The 14,150-nt window shown below is 34.3% G+C and overlaps 2 protein-coding genes across 4 annotated transcripts; both read left to right on the forward strand.

Moving 5' to 3' along the window:
* The first annotated feature begins 3,056 nt into the window (after nt 1-3,056).
* Nucleotides 3,057-7,504, forward strand: LOC143608374 (putative choline kinase 2). 3 transcript variants are annotated; one of them, XM_077083421.1, is made up of 8 exons: nt 3,057-3,228; nt 3,939-4,367; nt 5,050-5,171; nt 5,278-5,470; nt 6,236-6,353; nt 6,441-6,488; nt 6,630-6,730; nt 7,298-7,504. In XM_077083421.1, exons 1-8 carry the CDS (start codon nt 3,112-3,114, stop codon nt 7,409-7,411), a joined length of 1,242 nt encoding a protein of 413 aa, XP_076939536.1. In that variant the 5' UTR covers nt 3,057-3,111; the 3' UTR covers nt 7,412-7,504. The 3 variants fall into 3 exon arrangements, with proteins under 3 accessions (XP_076939536.1, XP_076939537.1, XP_076939539.1); XM_077083422.1 differs by having other exon boundaries at nt 3,939-4,361; nt 7,298-7,497; XM_077083424.1 differs by having other exon boundaries at nt 3,164-3,228; nt 3,942-4,367; nt 7,298-7,501.
* A 1,174-nt stretch (nt 7,505-8,678) lies between these two features.
* On the forward strand, nt 8,679-13,214 carry LOC143608375 (uncharacterized). Its single transcript, XM_077083425.1, has 6 exons — nt 8,679-8,840; nt 9,698-9,770; nt 10,057-10,150; nt 11,539-11,655; nt 11,747-11,810; nt 12,405-13,214. The coding sequence occupies exons 1-6, from the start codon at nt 8,808-8,810 to the stop codon at nt 12,906-12,908; spliced, it is 885 nt and encodes a 294-aa protein (XP_076939540.1). The 5' UTR covers nt 8,679-8,807; the 3' UTR covers nt 12,909-13,214.
* Nucleotides 13,215-14,150: the final 936 nt, after the last annotated feature.

Consider the following 14,150-nt stretch of genomic DNA (forward strand, 5'->3'; position numbering starts at 1 on the left):
TGGGCCGAGGTAGGTGTATTCTCGAGGGGTAATAAAGTAAAAGAAAATATTTTTGCGTCAGCGTGTTTACCAACATTCGTTGCTGACGTATTTTATTACATTTTGCAGGTGAACAAGATTAGCGCTTGGAAGCATCGAAGTGCTATATTTAATCCGATGGCTAGGATTTGTTTTGTAAAACACTTAATAGGTGGTTTGTAAAAAAATTAACAAGTAATGTTTTGTTACCAACTTAAACGGGTATATTTTTAATCCCGTCTTTTGATATATGATCCTTAAAGTTTTATAAGACTTCCGCTTACAAACGTAACTCTGATTTATTTACAATTATGGTACCAACTATTGGATCACACTCCCAGGCCTAAGATGGGGGTGTGACACATCTGCCTAGTCTCTCTTGCATTGGTATTGTTGACATAGGTGGTGGTAAAGTTGGTGGTGGTTCAATTGGTTGTGGTTGAGTTGGTTGTGGTTGAGTTGGTTGTTTAGGTTGGGGTTGAGTTGGTTGTTCAGGTTGTGGGGGTGGTTGTGTGGTTCTTCCTTTCTTATTTCTTCTCAACCCCCGTTGCCAGTCTTTCAGCCTTCTTCTTCTTTTAGGCTTTGGTTTTTCTACAGGTTGGGCTTGAAAGACCATGGGTTCAGGGTGTTATTGACTACATTCTCCTTCTTCTATATCCGTGGAGTTAACGGATATATGTTCAAAAGCATCAACTAGCTCACTCATGCTGTTAATCAAAAACAATAAAACAACGAACTCCAAACGAGAATAGTACTTATTTTCACGTGTGGTTAAAATCTTATTTTTTTGGTTAGCACATAGATTAATGCATGTATTTCCTAACTCTTAATTTTAAGAATATGTATTATTAAAATACCCATATTGATTAAAGCAGTGGCTCTGATACCACTTCAGCTGTCACAGCCCCCAACCCCTATACCCCGGGAGGGGAGCCGTGAACATAGATTGGTGGTATCGGTGTTTATTAAATTATTTTGCAGCGGAAAATTTCATCAGAATCGTAGTTAGGAAAAATGAGCAGAGTTATAAAAACACCATGATTATTATTATGATAAACCGGGAATTTAATCCCTTTTGTTACAAACATAAGTTTTATAGGGTTAAACCCTAATTTACAAAACACGTTTTTTTATTCTGGTGACAAGCCACTTATTTAAGCTGGAAGCCTGCAGGCATCATTCCTTTGTCTCTAACAAGTCACCTGAAACATGTTTAAAATATTTGATCAGCAAGAAATACTGGTGAGTATATTCATTTGTAAATGACACATTTTACAGTTACAACATTAAGATGTTTTTACACCTGCCTGCTTACAAATTACCGAAAGGTACTTGTCACTCGACCGTATCTATGACTGTGGTCATATTACTTATTGGCTAACACTTGTCCAATAAGTAACGTGTAATAGCCCAGTAGGCAAGCCTTGTATACAAAACCCCACAATACCAGTAGTAACTATCCTGTAAGTCTACATAGACTTAATCACTGTAATGTATTTAAAATACTTTAAAAATATATTTGAAAACATTTAGACCATCTTTCATGAGTTTTATAGGTTTTGAAATTATCATGACAGTGTCGGAAAATAGTTGTCTCACGCAAATGTGAGTGGTACAAAACTCGAATGTCTCACCTTGCAAGTTTACAATTAAGTAACACCTCCTGGTATTAAGCACCTAGGATAAACACAATGTAGTATACCTAGATTAGTATAAAACCAATAATCATAACGATATTCACGAGAGTAGAAACTTTACACGATGGCACAATGTCATACCTTAACAGGCAGAGCTTTCGGATTCGTGTATATCTATTTCGATCGGATATCGTTACGATACTCGGGTATTATACCGTTATCTTAATATATAAAAGTATATGTGTGTGAATTCAGAGAGAAATTTAGAGTTTTGGTGAGAGATGTGAATGTCCCGTTGCCCATCTATTTATAACAAGTTCTGGACCTCGTCGCGGTACGCAATGGCCATGGGCAAGGGCGTCGCGTATCACGAAGAATCTTTATAGGTTTGCTGAGAAAGTGTGCCATCAAAGCGCCACGTGCGCGTTTGGGTGCTTCCGCACCCTCCGCTAGGACCACTGGGTGTGATATGTCTTATAAGAACATTAACATAGGAATTTTCTTTCTTATAAAGTGCTCACTAGTTTTGTAATTTAGCGATGTGGGACAAGAGCTTACAACCTATTTATACTGTGGTGATACCTTCTCCATTTCTTTCTTTCACCAATGTGGGATGGAATTTCCTTCACTTATCTCTTTATTCTTTATTTGTGGGTTGTTATAGAACATAATAAATATAGTTATTATTATGAGTGTCGATGCAGTATTATTATTGTTATTGTTATTATTATGTGTGTGTGTGTTTTGATACTATTAAAATTAAAAGAATATATATTATAAATATTTATAATATTAATACTATTAAAAATAAACTAATTATAGTTGATTAATAAATTTTAATTTGATATATTTAGCGGAGACTATTAAATTAAAAAAATGTTAGGCATGAATGAGATGATGAATTGAATGAGTCTTGCGAAAAAATAAAGAGATGTTTGGTTGATAAATGGAATTAAATTGATGATTACACAAGGAATCCATTATTCCAAATCCACTGTCCATTCTTTTTCATTTAATTCATCTTCTACCCTACTCTCTAGATAACACCACCTGACCATCACCACCGTCACCGCCGTTCCACCATCACTGTTGCTGCCTGACCACAACCATCGTCGTCTCCGGAGCCACCATCACCATTACAATCTTGTATTTTTTTTTTACTTTAGAGATATGAATATTTTTATCATTTATATTTTATTCTTGCATTTTTTCTATCAAACGACATAAAATAATAATTATTTTATTTATACAGATTCACCAAACACGATAAACAAACTACAATAAGTCATTTCATAATTTTCATTCACTTGCTCATTCCATTCCGTCTTTCATTTCATTCTTCCTTCATTCCATTAACTCGAACCAAACCAAAGTAAAAATGTTACTGAGAACGGTGCGTTGTTTGTTGGACGGCCTAAATAAACAATGTCCGAGGGGTGCAAGTGAAAGATTGAGCATGCACAGCATCCTCCCACTAACCAGCGTTGTCTCTCAGACTCAGGTTACTAGTCCCAACTACTGTTCATGTGCCCTAAAACCCAATTCCACCAGATTTCATCTACTTCTTAATCAGGTCATTCATTCTATTCTTCTTATAATTTGATTGCATATTCATTCTTCTTTCTGCTATTCATTAGTTAATTCTGTATATATTCATTTCAACAATTTATCATCTTTTTAATTGCTAGAATTCAACCTGATTTTCTTACTAATTCTTGTTTCTGCATAAAACCCCTTTTGCAAGATATTTTAACCTAAACTCCAAATTGTTGAAGCAGGGCCGGCCCCAAGAATCGTCAAAAGATTTTGGGTTTTGGGCCGATGGCAAGAAATAATTTGGGCCTTAAGTAAAGAGAGCTTTTTTTTATTGGGTTTAAACGGGCTTATTGGATTATGATTTGAGTTGTCCAAAAAGTTTTTTTTTTCTTATAAAAATGGCCTTAAGTAAATTTGGTAATTGGGTTTAAACATTTTTTTTAATTTAAATTCGGGCCTACAAGGGTGATCGGGCCCGGGGCAGTAGTGTGAACTTTGAAGTTGTGATGGCTGTGCGTTCATGTTATATATTAGTACATGTTAAAATATTATCATATAGAAGAAAACAATCAGACTACAAGCTGCTATGCATCTAGAATTTGTTAGTAGCTAAATTTTCCCAATATCAATTGATGCACAACTGTTATAGAACAATTTTGTTCACTGCAAAGAAGTATATAGCGCTTTCATTATATCTAGAGGATAATTTATAGATAACATCAAGCTCAAATATTTTTTTTTTCTCAGAAGTCATTCCACAGGTTAAATTCTTCACGTGCTTATAGTAAACCGGTAATTGCCTTTACCGAGGAATTGTTAGTTATGGAGTCTGCAGAAAAAGTAGATGCTATAGGAAGTCGGTTACCAGCAGAGGCGATGAGGATACTACAGTCATTGGCATCTCATTGGGATGATGTTATTGATGTAGATGGTTTACAGGTAATAAGACTCAAAGGTGCGATGACCAATGAAGTGTACCAAATCAAGTGGCCAACAAACAGAGAACGGTCTCGAAAGGTTTTAGTGAGGATATATGGTGAGGGTGTGGATGTGTTTTTTGATAGGGAGTTGGAGATCCGTACGTTTGAGTTTATGTCTAAACAAGGACAAGGGCCTCGTTTACTAGGTAGATTCTCAAATGGGCGGATTGAAGAGTTTATTCGTGCACGGGTATATGTTGTTTCTTGTTCTTTGATTTAGTGTTTTATTATGGTTTTCTTGTGCATGAATGAATCTGTTGTTTTTGAACATATGCCTGTCCTTTAGGAATTATTTTTAACTTTTTAGTCTGCCTGTTTATGTGTATGTTACTATGTTAGTAGTACAACTGTTGCATTTATATTATATTTCCTAGTCTTGGCATATGACTCATGTCCTTCTATATATATGAATTTGAGTAATATTTAAAAGTTTGATAAATATAAAAAACACTTAGGAGACATATATACTTCATATCAAACTATCAATGCCCATACGGTAACAAACGCCTATGTGAAGTCCAACATCTTCACTAGTCAATAGGGGTTTAAATCACTGTTTTTGTTTTTTCTTGTTGAGTTTGGATCAGGGTCATATCGGGTCAGCATACAAGGCTTTTTGTCCCTTCTTTCTCGAATTTTACTAATAGTTATTGTATTAAAATATGACTGAGAAAATAAAATTTGAAAATGGTATAATCTAGTTTTCTTTTTTTCCTAATAAAGCTAATCAAGAGGTAATTTAATTGGTTCATTTTAGCTTATTCGACCTTTTATAACCCGAAACATCTCGTTTCAAGGTTAACGTGTCGAAGAGTATAATATTTTTAGAAAGTAATAATAATCTTTTTTTATTTATTTTTTTGTTTTGTGGAAACCAGACACTGTCAGCTTGTGATTTGAGGGATCCTGATATATCTGCGCTTATAGCATCAAAGCTAAAGGAGTTTCATGATCTTGATATGCCTGGTCCAAAGAAGGCATTAGTCTGGGATAGATTGCGGTATAATACTAATAACTCTTTTAATCTTGTTAGTTTACTTCGCCTCAATATAATCTATGTTTTTTGTAATATGTAAATTGGCGATTTTTGTTTTTCTTTTTTCTAGAAAATGGATTGGTACAGCCAAAAGTATGTGCTCTGCAGAAGAATCCGAGGCCCTCAGGTTGGATGCAATTGAGAAAGAGATAGAAACTCTATACAAGTGTCTTGCATCAGATCAACACATAGTGTTTTGTCACAATGACTTACAGTATGGGAACATAATGATGGATGAAGATACAAGATCCATAACCATAATTGTGAGTATTTAATTCTACATAAGGTTTAGGGTTAAAAAAAGTAAAAATAAAATATTAAGGTAAAAAGAAAGAGGTCAAAGGGGTCAAACATTGCCCATAATGTTGACAAGGACTTGCAGTTTAAGATATGGATTTGAGTGCATTTTTTTCATGTGTTAAGTAAATAGCAAATTTGACCAGTTTACTTATTAATGGGTTTATTTGGGTCGTTTTCTTAATAATGTGTCTAACAGATTGAGCTAGACGGTTTAACTAAAAACGATTCGTTCAAAGGTCAAACATGTTGAAAGTTATTTGAAGTGCACTCAAATGCATAAGTCCTCGAAAATCTTGTAATACTACAGTTCTTTTGTTATCATATTTAACATTTGCTTTATGTGTTATGGCTGTCATGTCTAGAGCATGCAAACTATGACGAATAAGCTATAATAGCTACCTAAGTTAACAATAATTTTTAGGAAATTGATTTTGTTTATATATGTTAGGTTTAAGTGCTGATTTTCTGCATGTGATGCTATAATATTATATACTATCACAATACAATATATATTGTACCCATTGAAGTGTTCTAAATTTAATGTCTGATGAATATTGGAAGTATTATCTGAAATAAAAGTGTATGTCAATGACACAGACAAGTAAAAGTTTGTTTAATGTTAAATCCTATGATTACTAGACATGCATTATAATCTTCTACTTATTCTGCTTGTGTTAGTTTCTCACATGCTTTCAGTACCTCTATTCCTGATACTCGCATATTTACAGGACTATGAGTATGCTTGTTACAACCCTTTCATGTTTGATATTGCAAACCACTTTTGTGAGATGGCTGCTGATTATCATACAGAAACACCTCATGTATTGGATTACAGTAAATACCCTGGTGAGTCAATATATATTAGCTATTAACACATCTTCTTAAATACCGTAGAAAAATGCTTAAGCTTCTTATGAATTTCAACTGAAACAGATCTTGAAGAGCGTAGGAGATTTCTGCACGTATATCTCAGTTCTTCAGGTACCAAACAACATTAACACTTATTAATTTAACACTGATAATATATGTTTATTAAAAGTATAGTTACATAATGTAGCCTCATAGTAATGAAATAGTCGATGAGAGCTAGTTGGTAATATATGTTTCAACTTTGTGGTGCAGGTAATCCACCGGTCAACTCAGAAGTTGACAAGATACTTGAAGAAGTTGAGAAGTATACTCTTGCAAGTCATCTAATGTGGGGCTTATGGGGAGTAATATCGGTACTTTTGCTACTTTTTATATGTTATGTTAAATAACACGTTTTTTGTTTCTAAGCACGTGTTAAAGAACAACGGCTTTTTAATTCTTTAATTGATTAAAATGAGACGGTATAATTTTGTCTGCAAAAATTTTGAATGCCACTTTATTAAACTTTGATCCTTATATTAAAACGAATTCACAACTACATGCATTGTAGAGAAGTTTAGTGACTTTAATTTACAAAAGTCAGTTTATTTGCTTTTTCGTGTATTTTTTATAAGTTGGAGGGACTTTAACACATCAAAATTAAGTTGCCTGACATTTTTTATAATAGCAACTTAGCAAGAAAGTGTTTTTTCTAATGATATTAGCTGTATAATGAAATGAATTGATTTAGTAGCTTTACGCATGCACGTTTGACCCGTTTCCCTTTTATTTTATTTATTTATTTTCCGTTTTAGCGTTTGACCACTAGGTCTAAATCACCACCTCCATTGTTTGACACACACCTGCATTAGTGTTGGAGAAAACATTCTTACTAAAAAGAGTTGACCTTCATAAAATATAACTTTTTATTTTTATTTCAGGAACATGTTAATGAAATTGATTTTGACTACATGGAGTATGCAAAACAGAGGTTTCAAGAGTACTGGCTACAGAAACCAAAAGTATTGGGTTGCACTAATGAAACTGTTGACTGAACGGCTCTCGGGTTTGATCTTTTAGTGTTGGAGAAAACTAGTGACAGTTAAATTTTGTTAAGCATGGTAATGAAGTAGGTCGCGGATTCCGTAATCATCTATGTGGTCAAGGATGGTTAAGGGAGACCTAGACATGCTTGTTGCAAACTAACATGAAAGAATAAAACTTGGTGCTTATGTTGGCTTTTTTATTGTAGCATTTTAACACTACAAATGAAGTACTCTTGTTAGTTTAAAATTCATGTACATATGATTTTATATTGACTTTTTTTTTTATCTCTTCCATTGAGCACGTCAAATGCATCTTTTGCCTAAACACCATGTATAGTGGATGGAGCCCCGATAGGGGTGTTATGCGTCATGTGGTGTCACGTAATCATAGGGGTTTTATGGCTAAAGTGAGTGTAGTGGATAGAGTCCATACTAATAATTATCTATTATTAATATTATTATTATTAGTTAAAAATAATAAAATAAACCAACCCACTAATCAAAACCAACCTTTTACTTGAAAAATTTAACACTTGTTATAGTGAAAAAAACGAAATTCAAAAAATTTTTTCAAATAAAAAAATATAGTAAAATGAAAATACGAAGGGTTTGCTTATTATAAAAAAACTATATAAATGATTTGTAATGTAAGAGCATTTTCACCGAACCCTCTATTTTATGTGAGGGGTATTTTTATAAATTAGAGAGTGATTTAGGGTGTTGTGAGTGAAAAGTTTTTATATTTTAGAAAATGCAGTGATTTTTCTGTATATTTGAAAGTTACTGTTCACCCCCCTATAATTTTTTTAAAGTGGTTGTAAGTGATGTAGAGAGGAAAGATAATAATAAAAGTATAAAAATATAATTTAATTAAAACAGAGAGAAAATGTAGTGAATTTTAGTGTAATTTTTGGTTTAGATATAGGGGTGGGATGAGAATGCTCTAAAATAATGTGAGGAAGTTTGCAAATTATAGGGTGAGGTTGTGAATTGTTGTAAGGGTAAATTATAGGGTGAATGGAGAAAAATATTGATTTTTTGTAAATTTGAAGAAACTTTGTTTGCTTCTATTTATTTTTTAATATTTGTGAATTGGTTGTGAGTGGAGTTTTGAGAAAATTGTAATAATAAAAGTATAAAATAATATTATTATGTAATTAGGAATGAGAACTAGGATAAGTTGAAATGCTCTAACGCTATAATTAAAGTGGAAAGGGTCCGAGCCGTGAAGTTAAAATAAAAATAAAAAACAAGTGAGGCTTGTTGTATTTGTATGGAAGCAGTCTAACAAGTGATATATACGGGGTATCGATTAAGCATCATCGGTTACAAGATCCCAAAACTCAAACTCATATATATATATGTATATATATCTTTGTTTGTTTCATTAGACTGTAAGCCTGCCATGAAGAAAAAGCTCGATACCCGCTTCCCGGCTGTAAGTTTCCATTTATTATTATTATTACTACTTCCAATTCTTCAATTTCATTCCCAAACAATATATTTGTCTGTGTGATTTCTACTTGTCGCTGAACAATTTCTCAAATTATTATAATTTTGTCTATTATTAATTAATCGACCAAATTAATTTCAGTTTGCCCCATGATTGAACCATCACCAGTCGATTCTTATATATAACCCAATTCATTTCATTTTTGGTTTTGATTTTCAGTCATTAGGGTGTCTGGAACGTTTAATTGATATTTAAATAATTTCCTCAAATTAGGGTTTCTAGGAGCCTAGTATGTTATAACTACTTGGAATCAATGGACTCCAAATTATTTCTCTTTATGCTTTATATATATCTGATTTTTTTTACTTACTTGAACCAATAATAAAACTTTTGTACGAGTATCCATCCGAGTGTCTCATAGATAATTATTATTATTTGAACCAATAATAGCCCTGCTTGCGGTGCGCACATATGATGTATATATGTGTGAACCCTCGGGTGGGCAAAAGTGAAATTGCACTAATTTTGACGTTATTTTACTAATCTCGTGAAAATAACGTTAAAAGTGACGGACGGTTAATCAGGCATCATGTAGTGGCGTTGATAGCCGAAAGACAAGGGTACATGCACCGATCAGCCGGTCCCGATGATTGAGTGCTATCTGCCTTATGTCCAAGGCTTGATGCAAAACTACTATCGAGCCGGGGGTCTCACCGGAAGCAGCCTCTCTATCCTTACGGGGTAGAGGTAAGGCTGTCTACATCTTACCCTCCTCAGACCCTACCATAGCTTTGCTATTGGTGGGATATACTGAGTACGATGATGATGATGATGATTTGCAGGCCCGGATTAAAAAGATTATGCAAGCTGATGAGGATGTTGGAAAGATTGCCATGGCCGTGCCCGTCTTAGTTTGTAAGTTGTTTCTTACCATCAATTCCACTTCTACCCCTTTACTTATTAACGGTGGGTCGGTTTTCACTTTGTTTTCGCAAACGAGTAGAATCAAAAAGCTGTTTACTTTTTGGACAATGGGTCAGAGGAGTAGTGTCACGTTGTCGCCTAAATCATTTTATTCACAGATTTTAATCTTACTGTGATAATACTATGTTTGTAATCATATAATACACGTTATTTGTTTCTTTCTTTATATGATCATTGTTTTTATTGTGTTTCTTACCGTTGTTAAATAATGATGCAGCCAAAGCGTTGGAATTGTTTTTGCAAGATCTTTGTGACCGTACGTATGACATCACTCTTCGTAGAGGAGCAAAGACTGTTAACTCGCTGCATTTGTAAGTCAAGATTTTAATTTCTTTTATTTTTCTGAACCGGAAAGTAGTATAGGGTGTTAAATTATTTTCTTAATTTAACCTGTTTCACCGTCTTGGTAATTTATCTGGAACTTCAATTTCATTATGAAAGAATTTTAATTTCATGAACTGTTTGGTGATGCAAACGAGCCGAGATTTACCTGAATTTAGCTATAATCATATATCACATATTTCCGTCCCTCAAGCGCGAACTTAGATTAAATTAATATTCCACATCAGTGGCGGATCCAGAAATTATGTTCAGTGGGGGCAGACTGAAATCGGTAAAAAAGATCGTGCTTTATCCGTTTTTACATTGTAGTCGAACTAATTACCATGTATATTAAACAAAATGGGGCTGAAATACGCTCTTTAGTACCTAGCTTTCTTATAGAAAGTCATGACCACCAAGGAAGATTATCTAAATAAGCCAAACTGGATTCAGAAGATTGTCTTTTCGTTTCACAAACACGTTTCCATTGCACTTCACAAATAAGTGTTTGGTAATGACATTATAACAAATTTTGGCTTTAATATTTCATTGATAATGGATTTTATTATTCAAGTGTCAACATTAATTACTATCTTCTTTATTCAAATTGGGCTTTGGAGGGAAAGAATAAAAGACTTGGGGCCTATGAAAGAAACTGAATGGGCGCATGTTGAATTTGGATCAATTATTATATGAAAATTACAAAGCCATTAACAAGTTGAGTGGGGGCCTACACCCCCCTGTCATTCAAGTAAATCTGCCACTGTTCCACATATTTCTTTGCCTCCGCTTTACACGGTGATGTAAATGAGCTGAGCTTAGCTTGTTTAGTTTAAGGGATCTTGAACTCAAGCTCCATGGCTAAATCTTGAGCTTAACTCGTTAATTACTTTTCAAACCCGAGGTCTGCTCGTTTAGTATTTAACTATTTATTAAATATTTAATTATTTATTTATGTGTTTTAGTTCATAGTTATTTAGTTATTGTTATAGTTTTATACATATAACGAAATATATATTATTTAGTTATTTTTATCTTAATTTTCATAAGTTATGTATTTAATTATTTATATAGAATAAAAGTTGTTTTATAACCAAAAGGCTAGTATAGGCTAGTCAATCCTGGTATGTGAAGCTTGGGTTGATGCTTGTTTGTTAAATATGCTCAATTTTAGGCTCAAGCTCGTTTAAGGTCGGTTCATTTCGAGATTTTTGCTAGCCGATCCCGAGTACCTCACGAGCGGCTCGGTTCTGCTCGTTTACATCCCCTAGCCTTGCCTTGCTCTTTTGGATTATTGTTTCTTAAGCTGATATATTGAATTCTATTTGGTGTTAAAAACCATAGTGAAATACACTTAACAGATTTATATTTACTTCAGAAAACACTGTGTTCAAAGCTACAACGTGTATGATTTTCTGAGGGAAGTGGTTGGCAAGGTCCCCGACTATGGCCACTCAGAAGCTGGTGGTGATGACCGTGCTGTTGCAAAGAGAAAGTAATAAACATTTTACCATCCTTTTATTATACACCATGTTATATTTTATGGAATCGCCTTTTTTTATCAAATGCAATTTCTTTTCTTATAGGAAAGCTGCTGCTGCTGATGAAATGAATGAAAGTGATGAAGAATTAAAGAAAAATCGGATCATGGTAATATTTTGTTGTAGCACATTGCGTTCTTTTCACCAACTAGTGTAAACTTTTGTTGTTAATTTTTTTCAAATGACCATTTTGCTCTTACAACAAAAGGACAAAATGTGTAATATGAAACTTTTTTAATTCAAAAACAAAACTAAACAATAAAATATCAAACCATAGAGCTTTAGGTACTTTTTTTTGTTTACAAAGTTTGATATTACACATTTTGTCTTTTAGTTGTAAGGGCAACGTGGTCACTTTCAGAAAACTAACAGAAAAGGTTAACACCAGTTAGTGGAAAGGACGTGATGTGCTTTACTTGTTGAAGTAAAAGGATGAACACGATCTGCCAGTCACCTGTCACCCCATACTAATTTAAAACCAGTTAAATTTTCAGATTTTATAACCATCGTTTACGTTTTGTATGTTTAAGTTCTCTTAACGGTCACACACATTCATTGTCTTAACAGATGAACACAAACGATTACAGATTCACGTTTGTTTGATTAAAGATAAATGAGTTACGAGCAAACACGAACAAGTCTCTGTTCTTGTTCGTTCGGGTTGTTTACAAACCTAATTAGAATCATCATTTCATTGAAACAGAGCGAAGTGGGACATACAAACAGCAGTGGTAGTGGCAGAGGCCGAGGCCGAGGTAGAGGAAGAGGCCGTGGCAGAGGCAGAGCATCTGCAGACCGAGATCCAATTCCGCCCCCGCCTGAACCCAAATCAGATTCTTCCATGCTATTTGTTCAGCAGACCAGCAAGCCCAACCTGGGCCCACTGGGCCCAACTGACAACCACTCAGAGCCCATCAAGACTGATACTGCAGTCGATATTATTCCAAGCAGAGACTTTGATCTGAATGCTGGTTTAGATGAGACTATAGATAAAGTCCCTGCCGCCTCTGATGGTGATGCGGTGCTGCCATCAGTATCACAACCAGAACCACAGGTGCCAGCAGCGGCTGCAGAAGCTAGTGAGGTTGCTAACAGTGAGTATCCTGGGTGGTCGGTTTCAGAAATTGATAGGATGGCGATTGACCCTCATCTTGCACGAGTCAACTCAAGGCTGGATGAGGAAGATGAAGACTATGATGAAGAATAGTGAAGTGATTTTAAATTCTTATTAATTTATATAATTACTTTAGTTTCCTTTGTTATATGTATTCTGCATTGTTCTTTTCTTTGTTGTTGTAGCCATGTTATCTTGAGCTCGTTGCGAGTTTATGACACATGTAACAAAATATTGAACAAGGTATGTATGTGCTTTAAGGTAAAATATGGCCATCATAGTATATAGATCCAACTTGGCCCCACGCCTCCAGACCCGATGTGTGAGGTAATAGTGTGTGCATCGGGCTCAAGTTGGCCCGACACTTCTAGACCCTTCTCATGCAACTGGTTTATATCATTCGTCCTTCTCAGTTACATAGCTTATATCATATGGGTACATGTCTTTTTCAGTTAAAATAGTATTTTACCTGGCGCAAAACGCCAGACAGGTCGGATAACGTGTCGGGTAGGTCGGATCTGTTTATATACTTGTCACTTTACGTTGGTGCACTAATGTGTGTTCGGTTGATTAACATATAAAAAATTAAAATAGTTAAAAAACCATTTATTTGGTCGGTAAAACCCGGGTGTTAGTAAAATGTGAGCCATAGACATAAAATGCTAACAAATTAAAATAATAATAATAATAATAATAATAATAACATTAACATACCTATCTGAAAACATAGCTAAATTTAGCAATTAGTCAAGCTCGAGCATTAGAAATAAAGATCGAAATAAGCCTAGCTTAAGCCCACGCTCTGTGTAAATTAAACGAGCCGAACGTATTAAATTTAGAAACTTTTATCATACCTGAAATTCTTGTCAAACCAGTGGTGAGACCTGAGAACCAAAATAGATACCGTGACTTATTACCGGCACTAACCGATAAACCATTATCACAAACGGTCAAGTGTAAAACCAGATAAACCAAAGCATCTTCTTAAAACTGGATTCGAAAATGCGCCCTTCTGACCATGGCATATGCTTAAAACCGGATTCGAACATGCGTCCTTTTGACCAATGTCTTGACAAACAGAACATCAATCGCCATACCAACAAATCACATTGATAAACGTTTACAAACTACCACTTTTAATTTATTTTGGTGACTGCAAAAATATAATACCATTTTTCTTGGCCATTTGGTTCACTCAGAAAATGGAACAATAATATAAAAGCTAACCCAATTTACAAATCACAATGCACTACAACCAAATCAAATCTATTTGATTTTGTTATGATATCATCCAAAAGATTTGGTTAAATATATAAATTAGTTGTACACATATGC

The sequence above is a fragment of the Bidens hawaiensis genome, unplaced genomic scaffold, assembly GCF_021521415.1.
Source record: "Bidens hawaiensis isolate Kalapana, Puna unplaced genomic scaffold, B.hawaiensis_p1.1 tig00419365_1, whole genome shotgun sequence".
Classification (NCBI taxonomy): domain Eukaryota; kingdom Viridiplantae; phylum Streptophyta; class Magnoliopsida; order Asterales; family Asteraceae; genus Bidens; species Bidens hawaiensis.